The sequence below is a fragment of the Anser cygnoides genome, chromosome 10 (assembly GCF_040182565.1).
Source record: "Anser cygnoides isolate HZ-2024a breed goose chromosome 10, Taihu_goose_T2T_genome, whole genome shotgun sequence".
In the NCBI taxonomy this organism is placed as follows: Eukaryota; Metazoa; Chordata; class Aves; order Anseriformes; family Anatidae; genus Anser; species Anser cygnoides.
The window spans coordinates 18,697,954-18,712,163 of NC_089882.1; the positions used below are offsets into that span (position 1 = coordinate 18,697,954).

A 14,210-nucleotide genomic window follows, 5' to 3' on the forward strand; every position below is an offset into this window, starting at 1 on the left:
GAGGACCAACATCATTTGGATATGTCGCACCTGTGTTTGGAGGCCTGGTAGCCAAAACCACAGCCATGTCAGCTGACAGGCCTTCGAGAACACATTGTTCTTGGGCTATTTGGTGGGAGGTACAGATCTGTCACTGAAAAATATTCACATCTTGTTTGATCTGTTTGGATTTGTTAGCAAAAAAGCAACAGGTAATATTCATTGATGCGCAAACACCTCCTTGTGAGGCTAAAATGTAGTCCAAGGACAGACAATATCGGATAGCCAATTGCGAGACCAAATTAATCAGTCTACTGTATACTCTTTAAAGCACCCACAGTAGCATTCTGGGTAATTTCAAGCACAGCAGAAATGCCAGCAATAGCTCTGTATAGTTCAGCAACACCTGAGTTTAGGTATAGCACATGTACCGACTTAGGAAATTTCGCTGGTTTTGCGATGAACAGGTTAGACATTCTGCACTTATTATGTACAGGAAAATGGTTGTGTTGGAAGTTCAATGCTAAATCTCTAGATCAAAATGCACAGGCAGTGAGACATGATATGGCACACGTACCTCCTAGCTGCAATGACAAGCTCCTGAAAACATTAGAGCTGCAAAGCCAGAACCTCCTCGGCGTTGAAATGGTAGGCCACAAGCCCTGCCCAGAATCTTTGCAATGTTTGTAGAATGAATACCATGGAACCAGGATCACAGGCCCTGGTTATTGTGGGGGATTTCAACTACCCTGACATTTGCTGGAAGGCCTACTCAGCCAGCCATCCGCAGTCCAGGAGGTTCCTTCATTGTATTGATGATAACTTCCTGATGCAAATGGTGGACGTGCCAACTAGGAGAGGAGCGCTGCTGGATCTTGTCCTCGCTAACAAGGAGGGTCTGGTTGAAACGGTGAAGGTTGAGGGCAGCCTTGGTTGCAGCGACCATGAGACGGTGGAGTTTGGGATCTCATGTGGCAGGAACAGAGTACCGAGCAGAATCGCAACCCTGGACTTCAGTAGGGCCGACTTTGGCCTTTTCAAGCATTTGCTAGGGGAAATTCCATGGGACAAGGTACTTGAAGGAAAAGGAGCCCAAGACAGCTGGTTAGCATTCAAGGACTGCTTCTTCCGAGCTCAAGAACAGAGCAACCCAACAGGTAAGAAGTCAGGAAAGAGAGCCAGGAGACCTTCATGGTTAAACAGGGAAGTGCTGGGCAAACTCAGGTGGAAGAGGACAGTCTACAGATCATGGAAGGAGGGGCTGGCCACTTACGAGGAATATAAGGCTGTTGTCAGAGGATTTAGGGAGGCAACTAGGAAAGCTAAGGCCTCCTTAGAATTAAACCTTGCGAGAAGGGTCAAGGACAACAGAAAGAGCTTCTTCAAATACATTGCAGATAAAACTAACACTAGAGGCAAGGTAGGCCCACTAATGAATGAGGTGGGTGCTCTGGCAACAGAAGATAAAGAGAAGGCAGAGTTACTGAATGCCTTCGTCTCTGTCTATAATGCCAGTGACTCTCCTGAGGAGCTCTGTACCCCTGAGGCCCCAGATGAAGTCAGAATAAAGGAGGAGTTTGCCTTGGTTGATGAGGGCTGGGTTAAGGACCAATTAAGCAAGATGGACATCCACAAGTCCATGGGTCCTGAGGGGATGCACCTGCAGGTGCTGAGGGAGCTGGCAGAAGTCATTGCTAGCCCACTCTCCATCATCTTTGGTAAGTCGTGGGCATCGGGAGAGGTGCTTGAGCACTGAAGGAAAGCAAATGTCACTCTGGTCTTCAAAAAGGGCAAGAAGGAGGACCTAGATAACTATAGACTAGTCAGCCTCACCTCCATCCTTGGTAAGGTGATGGAACAACTTATTTTTGGCGTTGTCTCTAGTCATATCAAGGATAAAAGGGTCATTAGGGGCAGTAAATACGGCTTCACCAAGGGGAAGTCATGCTTGACCAGCCTGATAGCCTTTTATGAGGATAGAACCGAGTGGATAGATGATGGAAAGGCAGTGGACGTGGTTTATCTTGATTTCAGTAAAGCCTTTGACACTGTCTTCCACAGCATCCTCACAGCTACACAAGGAAGTGTGGTCTGGACAATCGGGTAGTGAGGTGGACAGTAAACTGGCTGAAGGGAAGAAGCCAGAGGGTTGTGGTTAATGGGATGGAGTCGAGTTGGAGACCTGTATCTAGTGGAGTCCCTCAAGGGTCGGTGCTGGGATCAGTGTTGTTCAATATATTCATCGATGACTTGGATGAGGGAATGGAGTGTGCTGTCAGCAAGTTTGCCGATGACACTAAACTGGGAGGAGTGGCTGACATGCCAGAAGGCCATGCTGCCATCCATCAGGACCTTGACAGTTGGAGAATTGGACAGGGAGAAATTTAATGAAATATAACGAGGGCAAGTGTAGAGTCCTGCATCTGGGCAAGAACAACCCCAGTCACCAGTATAAGCTGGAGAGCAGTGAAAGGGAGAGGGACCTGGGGGTCCTGGTGGACAGCCGGATGACCATGAGGCAGTACTGTGCCCTCATGGCCAAGAAGGCCAATGGTATCCTGGGGAGTATTGGAAGAGATGTGCTTAGTAGGTTGAGAGAGGTTCTCCTCCCCCTCTACTCTGCCCAGGAGAGACCACATCTAGAATACTGCATCCAGTTCTGGGCCCCTTGGTTCAAGAAGGACAGGGAACTGCTTGAGAGAGTCCCGTGCAGAGCCCCAAGGATGATTAAGGGAGTGGGTCATCTCCCTTACAAGCAAAGGCTGAGGGAGCTGGGTCTCTTTAGCTTGCAGAAGAGGAGACCGAGGGGTGACCTTATTAATGTTTATAAATATGTAAAGGGGGAGTGTCAGGAGGATGGAGCCAGGCTCTTCTCTGTGACACCCAATGATAGGACAAGGGGCAATGGGTGCAAGCTGGGATATAGGAGGTTCCGCTTAAATGAGACAAAACTTTTTTACAGTGAGGTGACAGAGCACTGGAACAGGCTGCCCAGGGCGTCGTGGAGTCTCCTTCTCTGGAGACATTCAAAACCCCCCGGGACGCGTTCCTGTGTGATGTGATTTAGGTGTTCCTGCTCCAGCAGGGGAATTGGACTAGATGATCTTCCAAGGTCCCTTCCAATCCATCACATTCTGTGATTCTGTGATTAGAAAAACAACAACATTTTAGTAACCATGTTTGGCTTAATTGGCAAAAGGGGTTACGATCTACACAGCCAGACATGTCGTTTGGGCTGCACATGTCCCAGTTATTAGCCAACCGTCACCCTGTAGACTATGGCACGTAGAGTTAGGAGCTGCGAAATTAAAGTGTCTTTGACGAATTGTAGTATGAACATTCCCTGTGAGATTCCAAAGTTTCACTCCATTAAAACACCCCTCTGTTTCTAACTGCGCATTCATTAGCGCAGGCCCATGAGTTTTCAGGTCAGAATCAGTACGATACAAGCTTGCATCTCCCACATTCAACTCTGCTGTCGCTCGCGCTCCCCACGGGCCGCTTTTGAACGGCCGGGGAGGCGGCGCTGCTGGCTCTGCCTACACCTCGTCAGCCTCCCTCGTGAGGGCTGCCGGGTCCTGGCGGCTCCCTCGGCTGCTTCGGGTGGCCGCGATGCCGAAAAAAAAGCCCTGCCTGTCTCGATCCCCCGATCCGCTGCAGAACGCGTCTGCCCCGGAGCCGATTGCCTCGGATGCTCCAGCCAGCAGGGGATGGCCCAGAGAAGAAGCCGCTCCCCATTACAATGTTTGGCCCCAAATACCCAGAGGCAGACTAGAAGATGGTGTGGGAGCAGACGTGCTACAACCCCCCGTGCTCAGAGCAGCAGCGACAGCAGCGGCAGCTCTGACAGTGAAGCAGCACCAGGAACGTCCAGCGATTCCTGCATTACAGCGTCCAGTGCCAATCTGGGGCTCGCCAGCCCTGGCACCTCCAGTCCGGAGGTTCTGGGGCCCTCCTGTGGCTCCCCAGCACCCGAAAGCAGCAGCTGCAGCACCAGCAGCCAGGCAGCACCGGGGCCACCCCACAGTTCCCAGGCGACTGAGAGCAGCAGCCCCACCAGGCAGCAGGGGACAGAGCAGAGGACAATTCGCCCACGTTTACATCAGGCCCAAGACACCTGGCACAGTCCCAGAAGACGCCGCAGGAGCAGCCGTGCTGCAGAACCCAGCGCTGGGAGCAGCACCCCCAGCTTGGCCAGTCGGAGGGCACCAGGAACCTCCAGTCACTCCTTGGTGCCCGAAGGCAGACTCCCCGCCGGCCAGCGGGGGCGACCCCGGGCAAGAAGCTGCTCACCGCTGGAACGTCCAGCCCCAGATGCCCAGAGCCAGCCCCGAAGACGCCGCAGGAGCAGCCACGCACCACAAAACGGTGCTGGGAGCAGCAGCAGCACCAGATCTGCCAGGGGGGCGGCATCGGGGTCCCCCAGTGGATCCCCAGGGTCTAAACGGAGACGATGCTCCAGCCAGCAGGGGACAGCCCAGAGAAGAAGCTGCCCCCCATTACAACATCAGGCTCCAAATACCCAGAGGCAGACCCGAAGACGGCGTGGGAGCAGACACAACGCTGGAGTGATACCAGTGCTGTTCCAGCTACGACCGCAGAGCACAGCACTGTGTGGGCTGCTGCAGGGAAAGGTGACTCCGTCCTAGACAGACCCAACACAGTCACCGAAACCCGCAGTTTGCAGGCCCAGGGGCTCCTTTGTAGGGACCAAGCCCGTTTGTTCAGGGCCCTGAGACTGCTCTCTGGAGACAAAGCTGGCTTCTCATTACTTACACCCTCGCTTTTATGGCCCAGGCTGTCATTTTCAGGGCGCAATGCCTTATCTTTAGGGCCCCTTAGTAGCACTGTGACGTGCAGAGCTGCCTTCTAGGGTACAAAGCCTTATTTGTGAGGAAACACCCCGCTTCTTCGGGTCCCAAATCCTCACGCTAGGAGACAAGGCCTCAATTTGAGGGCCCAAAGCCTCCTTTAAGGGTCCAAACACCCATCTGGAGGGACCGAAGCATCACTGTAGGGTCCAGTCCGTGAGCCAGAGACTCCAAAGGCCCAGGGTCCAGGTCTAAAGCCTCACCTTGACGACCAGGCCTCCCCACGCTCCCCCTCCCTCCCCATTTTAAGTCTTCAAAGCCGCATTAGTAAGCCCCCGTGTTTCCTCTCTAGGCTCCAAAGCCTTCTTTTCAGGCTCCAGAACATCCGCTTGGCATCCCAAGTCGTCTTCTGATCGCCTAAACCCTCAGTTTGCAGGCCCAGGGGCTCCTTTGTAGGGACCAAGCCCGTTTGTTCAGGGCCCTGAGACTGCTCTCTGGAGACAAAGCTGGCTTCTTATTGCTTACACCCTCACTTTTACGGCCCAGGCTGTCATTTTCAGGGCGCAATGCCTTATTTTTAGGGCCCCCAGGTGCACTGTAAGGTGCAGAGCTGCATTTTTAAGGTGCAAAGCCTTATTTGTGAGGAAAGCCCCCTCCCTCCCCATTTTAAGTACTATAAATATGAGGGGTTAGAGGGGGGTTGGGTGACGGGAAGGGTTGTGTTGTCGTGGTGGCTTGGGGGCTTACCGTACCCACCCCCGCTAATGTTTGCTCTTTTGTCAGCTTTGGATCCGAAAGTGGGATCTTAACACGGAAAACACAGGGGAGACTTTACTGCTCTCCACATCTACCTTAAAGGAAGTCATGGGGAGCTAGGGGTCGGCCTCTTCTCACAGACAACTAGTGATAGGACTAGAAAGTATGGCCTCAAGTTGCGCCAGAGGTTTAGTTTGGAAATTAGCGGTGGTTTTCTCGGGTGGGCAGCCAAGTTCCACCGCAGCCTCTCTCTCACTCCCCCTCCTGAATAGGAAAGGGGGAGAAAAAACGATACAAAGGGCTCAAGGGTTGAGATAAGAATGGGGACATCGCTCAACAATTATTGTGACAGGCTAAACAGACTCAGAGAAGGGAGACATTAAGAATTATTGCCTATTACTAACAAGCTAGAGAAGTGAGGAACAAAAGAAAGAAACCCAAAACACCTTCCCCCCATCCACCCTCCTCTACCTCTTTAACCAAGCGGAGCAGGGGAATGGGGGAATGGCGGTTGTGGTCAGTCTGTAGCACTTTGTCCCTGCCGTTCCTTCTCGGTCACTCTCTTCCCCTGCTCCAACGTGGGATGCAGTCGTTCCCAAAGTGATCCTGCGTGGGCTTCCCACAGGCAGCAGCTCTTCAAGAACTGCTCCAGATACGGGTCCGTACCACGGGGTCCATCCATCAGGAGCACACTGCTCCAACCTGGGCCCCCCACGGGCGGCAGCTCCTGCCAGGTCACCTGCTCCTGCGTGGGCTCCTCTCCACGGGCTGCGGCTCCGGCCCGCAATCTGCTCTGGCGGGGGTCCTCCACAGGCTGCAGCCTGCTTCAGTGCAGGTCCACCTGCTCCACCGTGGCCTCTTCCACGGGCTGCAGCGTGGAACCCTGCTCCACCGTGGTACTCCGTGGGCTGCAGGGGGACAACCTGCTTCACCATGGTCCTCACCACAGGCCGCAGGGGAACTTCTGCTGTGGTGCCTGGAGCACCTCCTCCCACTCCTTCACTGACCTTGGGGTCTGCAAGGCTGTTTCTCACTCCTCTCTCTCTCCCAGCTGCTGTTCCGCAGCAGTTTTTTCCCTTTCTTAAATATGCTCTCACAGAGACGCAAACAACGTCGCTTATTGGCTTGGCTCTGGACAGCAGCAGGGCCCTTATCTAAAATGGGGCAGCTTCTGGATTCTTCTCACAGAGGCCACCCCTATGGGCCCCTGCTACCAGAACTTGCCAAGTAAGCCCACTACAATTTCTTCTCAGAAAGAATAGTCAGGAATTGGAACGGGTTGCCCAGGGAAGTAGTGGAGTCACCTGGGGGTGTTCAAGGAAAGGTTGCACATGGTGCTTAGGGACATGGCTTAGTGGGTGACATTGGTAGTAGGGGTAGTTGGACCAGATGATCTTGAAGGACGTTTCCACCCTTAATGATTCTACGATTCTGTGATTCTAATTAGGAGGCTTTGAACCCTGATGGTGAGAGCTGGCGAAAGGAGTCAGGGCTCAGACTGGACTGTCAACTGCAGTAAAGACGATTAAGACCGCTGGCTTTGTAACGTCTCTTGCTGATGTCTGGGGGAGACAACGAGCTCTGGTCTCACCCTGCTCTCGAGAAACTCTGTAGGAGAAGGACGTGAGGAGGGAGCAAGCTGTGACCCAAACGCCAGGTGTCCTGCGGCTCTCCCGGAGGGCGGCAATGCTGGCCCAAAGGTGCGGTGCAGGCGCCGCCACTCCAGGGCTGCAGCCCTGTCCGAGGGACATCTCCGCTCCTGCCTGTGGCACGGGGAGCGTTGCCAGCAGGCCGAGGGAAGCAATCCTTCCTCTCCGCCGCGTGTCGCGGGACCCGGCATTTGAGCCTGTGCCGGCTGCAAGAGCGGCCACCCTCTTGCTTGGGTGCCGAGGGCCCAGGCCCCAGCGTGGCACCTCCAGCCACCCCTGTGAGGCGGGGGCTCTGTCACAGTGGGTGCCAGGTAGCTTTGGGCGTCCCTGCCCAAACGGGGGGCGTGCGGTGGTGATGTCACAATGGCTGGCCATGGCGACCCGCGGGGGCGAGGAGCATATAAAAGGCTGCTGGGCTCGGGCCGTGCCTCAGTGCGATTTGGTGAGTTGGGGAGAGGGCAGGGAGGAGGGGGCTGCCGGGGGCTGCCGAGGGAGGAGGGGTTGCACACCTCGGGCCCGTGCTGCAGACTCACCCTCGTCCTGCTTCTCCCTCAGGGTCGGCAGAGGAGCGTGTGGAGGAGAAACCCCGGCACCGCTGGGGCAGTGACTCTCCAAGTGCTCGCTGTCCAAGTGCACCATGTCTGAAATGAAGCGGAAGGCTCCCGACTCGAGGGAGCAAGGTGAGAGAAAAGTATCCCGTCCCACAGGAGGGCGGGGAGGGGCTGGGAGGGCTGCCTGTGGCCGAGAGGGGAGGCAGGGGCAGGCAGGGGCTCCCCAACCACCCCGGGGCAGGGCCCCTCTGCTCCTTGGCAGGGGGGGCCCAGGTCGGGCTGTGGGTGCCTGCTGGGACCCTTGTGCCTGCTGTGCCTCCTTCCCCTCCACAGCCTCTGGCCCTGCCCATCAGCCAGCATGGCAGGGACAGAACAGGCCCTTGGGGACAGTCCCTCAGGGACACCTGGCCCCGCAAAGGTGCTCAATGGCTGTGCCATTTGCTCTCTCCCCTCCAGCATGCATGCTGTGTGGCCGGGCAGATGCTGACCCGAACATCTGCGGCCCCATACACAAAAGGAATGGACTCTGTGCCCACACGTTTTGCCTGGTGAGTTCCCCCAGGGTTCCCGTCAGCATCCCACCAGGGACGGTCCCTTCAACTATGACCCCTAACGAGATCCTGCTTTTTTCCATTCTATAGTCTCTTGCGAATGGCCTTTATCGGCTTGGATCACTACACGACGGAATTTTGGGATTTTTACTGGAGGATATACAGCACACAATCAAGCGGGCATCCCAGAAGGTGAGGACCTGATGGGAACAGGGAGGTTTGGGCCAGGAGATGCTCCCGCGAGCTTAGCCTGGACCCCAAGGCAGCAATGCCAGCCTTTCCAACCTGCTCCGGGACAAACTGCTGCTCTGGCAGACGAGCCTTGTCCGCCAGGGGGGTCTGCAGAGCGTGACCCAGCAGCGCCCGCACCCTGTGCCCTGCCCTGCCCAGGGGTGTGGGGCCAGCGGTGGCGGCATCGAGCCTGGTGCTAATGGGGCTGCTGTGTTCTTTTCAGCAATGCTTCGTTTGTGGCGAGCGAGGGGCCACCATCACCTGCACGGAGACAGGCTGTGAACGCAGCTTCCATCTCCCCTGCGCCTCGGAGGGAGAATGCGTCACCCAGTTCTTTGGGCAGTACAGGTAAGGGCTGCCAGCAGCAGCCAAGCAAGAGAGGACCCCACGCTGGTGCTTCCCAGCAGCCTGGCAGAGCCGGAGGCAGCGCCAGAGCCTGGATGGGCCTGGGGCTCCTTCACGTTCCTCTGCCCTCCTCACCACAACCGCGGCAGGCCCAGCACTTCTCACCTTGCCCTTCCCTTCCCTCTCCCCGCCAGGTCCTTCTGCTGGGAGCACCGCCCTCAGCAGGCAGTGCAGGCAGCTCCGGAGCAGGACACCATCTGCATCATCTGCATGGACCCTGTGGGGGACAGCAAGTCCTACCACACCATGGTGTGCCCAGCCTGCAGTCACGCCTGGTTCCACCGGGGCTGCATCCAGGTAGGAGCCCTCCCCTCACCCTGCGCGCACGGCAGGTGCTCAGCAGCACCAGGGCCCGCTCACCTCTCACCGCATGTGTTTCTTCTGCAGGGACAAGCTGTGAGTGCAGGCATTCTCTACTTCCAGTGCCCCATCTGCAGAAACCAGGTGGAGTTCCGTTCCGAAATGTCCATCATGGGGATCCAAGTCCCAGTCAGGTTGGTGTCCCTCTGCCCTGCTCTCTAGACACGAGGGCACAAGCGCTGCGCATGGCCAGGGACTGGACAATTTCCCTCCCTTCTCTTGCAGAGGACCAACCTGGGAGGACGGCAACGCCTTTGCATCGCTGCAAGAGAGGCACCAGCGCTGTGATGTCAGTGAATGCCTTTACCCACAAGGCAGGGAGCAGGCGGAGGGACAGGGGTGAGTTGCCTCAGCAGCCATCTGGGGCTCTGCCCACGTCCTCAGCCTCAGCACATGCTGGGGGAGCCAGGACAGAGCACAAGGGATGTGCCAGCCACTCCCTGGCTCAGACACTTTGTCCTCACACCCACAACTCTTTGCTTCCCCAGGCCCTGGCAGCTGCTCCTGTGCCGCTCCTGTGCTGCCGAAGGCACCCACCGGCGCTGCTCCAACTTGACCAACAGCACAGGCACCTGGGAGTGCGACAGCTGCGCTGGCGTGGGCACTGGTAAGTGGCAAAGGCCTCATGCTGCTGGGCTGTGGCCAGGCCAGGCCTGGCTGCAGGAGCTCAGGGCAGCCTTGCCAGAGTCTCTCTGACCCTGGACGGGTCAGAGCCTCTACTGCCGTGGGTCTGGAAGTCCATCCCACTCACCTTCCTGTCTCCCCTTACAGCCTCCAGTAGCAATCTGGGGCTCGCCGGCCCCAGCACCTCCAGTCCAGAGGTTCTGGGGCCCTCCCGTGGCTCCCCAGCACCCGAAAGGAGCAGCCTCAGCAGCACCAGCAGCCAGGCAGCACCGGGGCCATCCCACAGTTCCCAGGAGACTGAGAGGAGAAGGCCAGGGACAGAACAGGGGACAATCTGCCAGCCTGTACATCAGGCCCAAGACACCTGGCACAGTCCTAGAAGACGCCGCAGGAGCAGCCGTGCTGCAGAACCCAGCGCTGGGAGCAGCACCCCCAGCTTGGCCAGCCAGAGGGCACCAGGAACCTCCAGTCACTCCTTGGTGCCTGAAGGCAGACACCCCACCGGCCAGCGGGGGCGACCCCGGACAAGAAGCCGCTCACCGCTGGAACGTCCAGCCCCAGATCCCCAGAGCCGGCCCCGAAGACGCCGCAGGAGCAGCCACGCACCAGAAAACGGTGCTGGGAGCAGCAGCAGCACCAGATCTGCCAGGGGGGCGGCATCGGGGTCCCCCAGTGGATCCCCAGGGCCTAGGCGGAGACGACGCTCCAGCCAGCAGGGGACGGCCCGGACAAGAAGCCGCTCCCCGTTACAACATCAGGCCCCAAATACCCAGAGGCAGACCCAAAGACGGCGTGGGAGCAGACGTGCTACAACCCCCAGTGCTCAGGGCAGCAGCAGCAGCAGCTTTGAAAGCGAAACGGCATTGGGGTCCTCCAGCGATTCCCCGGTGCCTGAACGCAGCAGCCGCTCCAGCCACGCCGGGCCAGTCCGGATGCGAAGCCGCTCCCTGTTACAACATCGGGCCCCAAATCCCTACGGCCGGCCTGAACAACGCCACGGGAGCAGCCGTGCTCCAGCCCCACGTCCTGGCTCCAGTCCCCAGCCGCCATCACAATAAAGCTTGCTGCCAATCCCATCTGTGCTGAGAGATCACACGCGCGTCGGCTTCAGCCTCACTCGCACGACTAAGCCGTGTCTCCCTGCTTCCTTCCCTCCCCCCCATTAGATTGATTAGGAAAGCAACGCAATTCCAGTAAGCACGTTTGGCTTAATCACATTGTCCAGAAGGGGTTACGATCTACACAGCCAGACATGTCGTTTGGGCTGCACATGTCCCAGTTATTAGCCAACCGTCACCCTGTAGACTATGGCACGTAGAGTTAGGAGCCACGAAATTAAAGTGTCTTTGACGAATTGTAGTATGAACTTTCCCTGTGAGATTCCAAAGTTGCACTCCATTAAAACACCCCTCTGTTTCTCTCCATTAAAACACCCCTCTGTTTCTAACTGCGCATTCATTAGCGCAGGCCCATGAGTTTTCAGGTCAGAATCAGTACGATACAAGCTTGCATCTCCCACATCCAAGTGAAAACCATGCTTAGGTGTGATTGTTGCACAACCACAATTGCACGCAGTTACAATTCCTTGCCGTCCCCACCCACGTTGAACTTGGGCATCATAACGCACCACGGGGCCTTATCACATGCATGGGCTTCGCAAGGCTGCTGTTGACAATTTGGAATAATGGGGAGTGGTATGACAAAATAAGGTAGATACCAAGATGTTTCAAGCACAGGTTCTGCTCGCCACCGATGTGGGCATCTAGTCCCCGAGGGTGATGTAAGCAATACCAACAAGACGATTTGTTACCTAGCTGCCGAATGCAGCACCAACAGCGCAAGCAGCCAGGCGGCACCGGGGTCCTCCTGAGGCTCCCCACCGTCGGGCAGCACCAGCCCCAGCACCGCCAGCCAGGCAGGACTGGGGCCCTCCTTGGCTCCCTGGTACCCGAGAGCAGCAGCTCCAGCACCCTCAGACTGACAGGAGTGGGGATGCCCCACAGCTCCATAGTGCCCAAGAGCAGCAGCGGCTCCAGCCACCCTGGACCAGAGCAGAGGACAACCCGATCATGATTACAACGTCCAGCCCCAAATCCCTACAGCCAGCCCAGAACACGCTGCAGAACCAGGCATGCGCTAGCCCCAAGTGCTGGCCCTAATCCCCAGCCCCCAAGCCCAATACAGTTCTGAGCCAGCCTCTCCCCGCTCCCCTCGCCCATCTTCCCCCAGGCTGCTTGCTTTGCAGGGGAGCCCATGGCAGCGGGGACGAGCACTCTGGACACGCTCTTTCCCAGTGGCACACGTGGGTGATCACAGCACTGCAGCGCTGGAGAGGAGGTCGGGGCTGGCAAGAGGTGGGACAGGTGAGAGCAGGGCTGGCAGCCGGCTTTGGGCTCTTGTATGGCCTTGCCGTTAGCGCAAGGACTCGGCTTCGGCTTATCCGGGTTGCTCAGGCCACGCTCGTGAGCCTGCAAGAAAGGGACAAGTTTAACGGCAGCATCCTCCCCAGCAGGTTTGGGTCGAGGCGTCTGCCTGTCTTATGCCCGCTCTGGCACCGGTGCCTGTGAAGAATGACGTCGCGAGGTGCTGGGCCTGCTCTCTCAAGGAAGAACTACAGGCTGAGCACTGAGCCGGAGAAGTCCAAGGTCGCAGGTACGGGCTGTACACGCCTCGCACAAGCAGGACCGCTGTGGAGCGGGGTGAGCGCCCCTCGCCTCGCTTGAGATCGACTGCCTCCAGTGGCAGTGGCCGTGCTGAGAGAGGCGTGGTGGGGCAGAAAGCGAGTGAATCCCTGAGCCGAGGCGAGATTTTGGGAGGGCCTTTCCTGCAGAACGAAGGACTCCGCCAGAAACTCATGTCGCGGTGCCCTTTCTCCAGCCGTGTGGTGCTGGAGGACGTGGTGTTGCCTGTCTTTGTCCCATCGGACTCTGGGAGTTCCTCTTCCAGGGCAGACGGCCTCTCGGGTTCTCGGATTAATGCTTTCCTCGGAAACGATGATAATGCTGGGCAGTCCGTTTGCTCTTGCACCGGCCAACCCGGCACAATCCTGCTTGTGAGACCGCAAGGCTGGTATTTGAGGGCTCCGTGGCACCCACAAGTAAGGCAAGCTGCTTTGTGGGGCACCAGGGATTGTTTTGCACAAGGAAAGCTACTGCGAGGCATACAGCCTTAAGGAGGCTGTGAGTTAGCCTAGATGAGCTGTGTCTGCGAGCCTCTCTGTCCCCGCATCTTCTCCAGCACAGTGAAGAGATGTAGTAGCTACAGAGAACGTTCCAGGTACAAGCAGGACATCAGGAAGTGCAGTGGTGGCATTATTATTTTTATTTTTATTTTCCTTGGAAATGAAATTGGGTCCTCACATCCAGCTTTTGAAGTAACTTTATCTGGAAGTAGCAGAGCAGCGTTCCTGAGTACGTAGTTTCACGCGAGGGGACGACTGTACAGCCTCCCACTTGCATTGGAGAGCAGCTCAAACTGGAAGGAGCCCCCTGTTGCGGAGATGCGCTCCATAATGCTGGTGTCTAGGGCCGTCAGTGAAGACAGTGAGAAGGTAAATGGCTTCCTGAAGCTGTCTTCCCCCGTGCTGATCTGCAACCTGGAAGGTTGTTTTCCTGTAGTTATCAATTTTTTGCTTGTACTTGAAATGAATGGTGTGAGTTTACCTCCTGACTCCTGAAGCTTACTTTTCTCTCCTTTTTCACAAGGGATAGTGAACAGCAGGCTGCTGAATGCACTCTGGACATGCTCCGTCCCAGTGGCACACGTGGGTGATCACAGCGCTGCAACGCTACTCTGTGTTGGTGCGGCCTCCCCTCGAGTACTGTGTACGGTTCTGGGCACCACAGTACAAAAAGGATGTGAAACTGTTGGAGAGTGGCCAGAGAAGGACAACGAAGATGGTGAAGGGCCTAGAGGGGAAGACGTACGAGGAGCGGCTGAGGTCACTTGACCTGTTCAGCCTGGAAAAGAAAAGGCTGAGGGGAGACCTCATCGTGGCCTACAGCTTCCTCACGAGGGGGAGTGGAGGGGCAGGCGCCGATCTCTTCCCTTTAGCGACCAGCGACAGGACCTGAGGGAGCGGTGTCAAGCTGTGGCAGGGGAGGTTTATGCTGGATATCAGGAAGAGGTTCTTCACCGAGAGGGTTGTCGCGCACTGGAACAGGCTCCCCAAGGACGTAGTCGTGACACAAAGCCTGTCAGAGTTTAAGAAGCGTTTGGACTGTGCTCTTAGTAACAGTAACAGGTAGTAGTCAGAGTAGCTTGGGTGCAGGAGACGCAAAAGGGGCCTTTCCA

General features: G+C 56.8%; 1 protein-coding gene across 1 annotated transcript; it reads left to right on the forward strand.

Annotated features, from left to right (window-relative positions):
- The first annotated feature begins 7,832 nt into the window (after positions 1–7,832).
- On the forward strand, positions 7,833–10,608 carry LOC136791640 (PHD finger protein 7-like). Its single transcript, XM_067003382.1, has 9 exons — positions 7,833–7,875; positions 8,203–8,294; positions 8,388–8,489; positions 8,752–8,876; positions 9,068–9,230; positions 9,321–9,427; positions 9,519–9,632; positions 9,782–9,900; positions 10,427–10,608. The coding sequence occupies exons 1-9, from the start codon at positions 7,833–7,835 to the stop codon at positions 10,606–10,608; spliced, it is 1,047 nt and encodes a 348-aa protein (XP_066859483.1).
- The last annotated feature ends 3,602 nt before the right edge of the window (positions 10,609–14,210 follow it).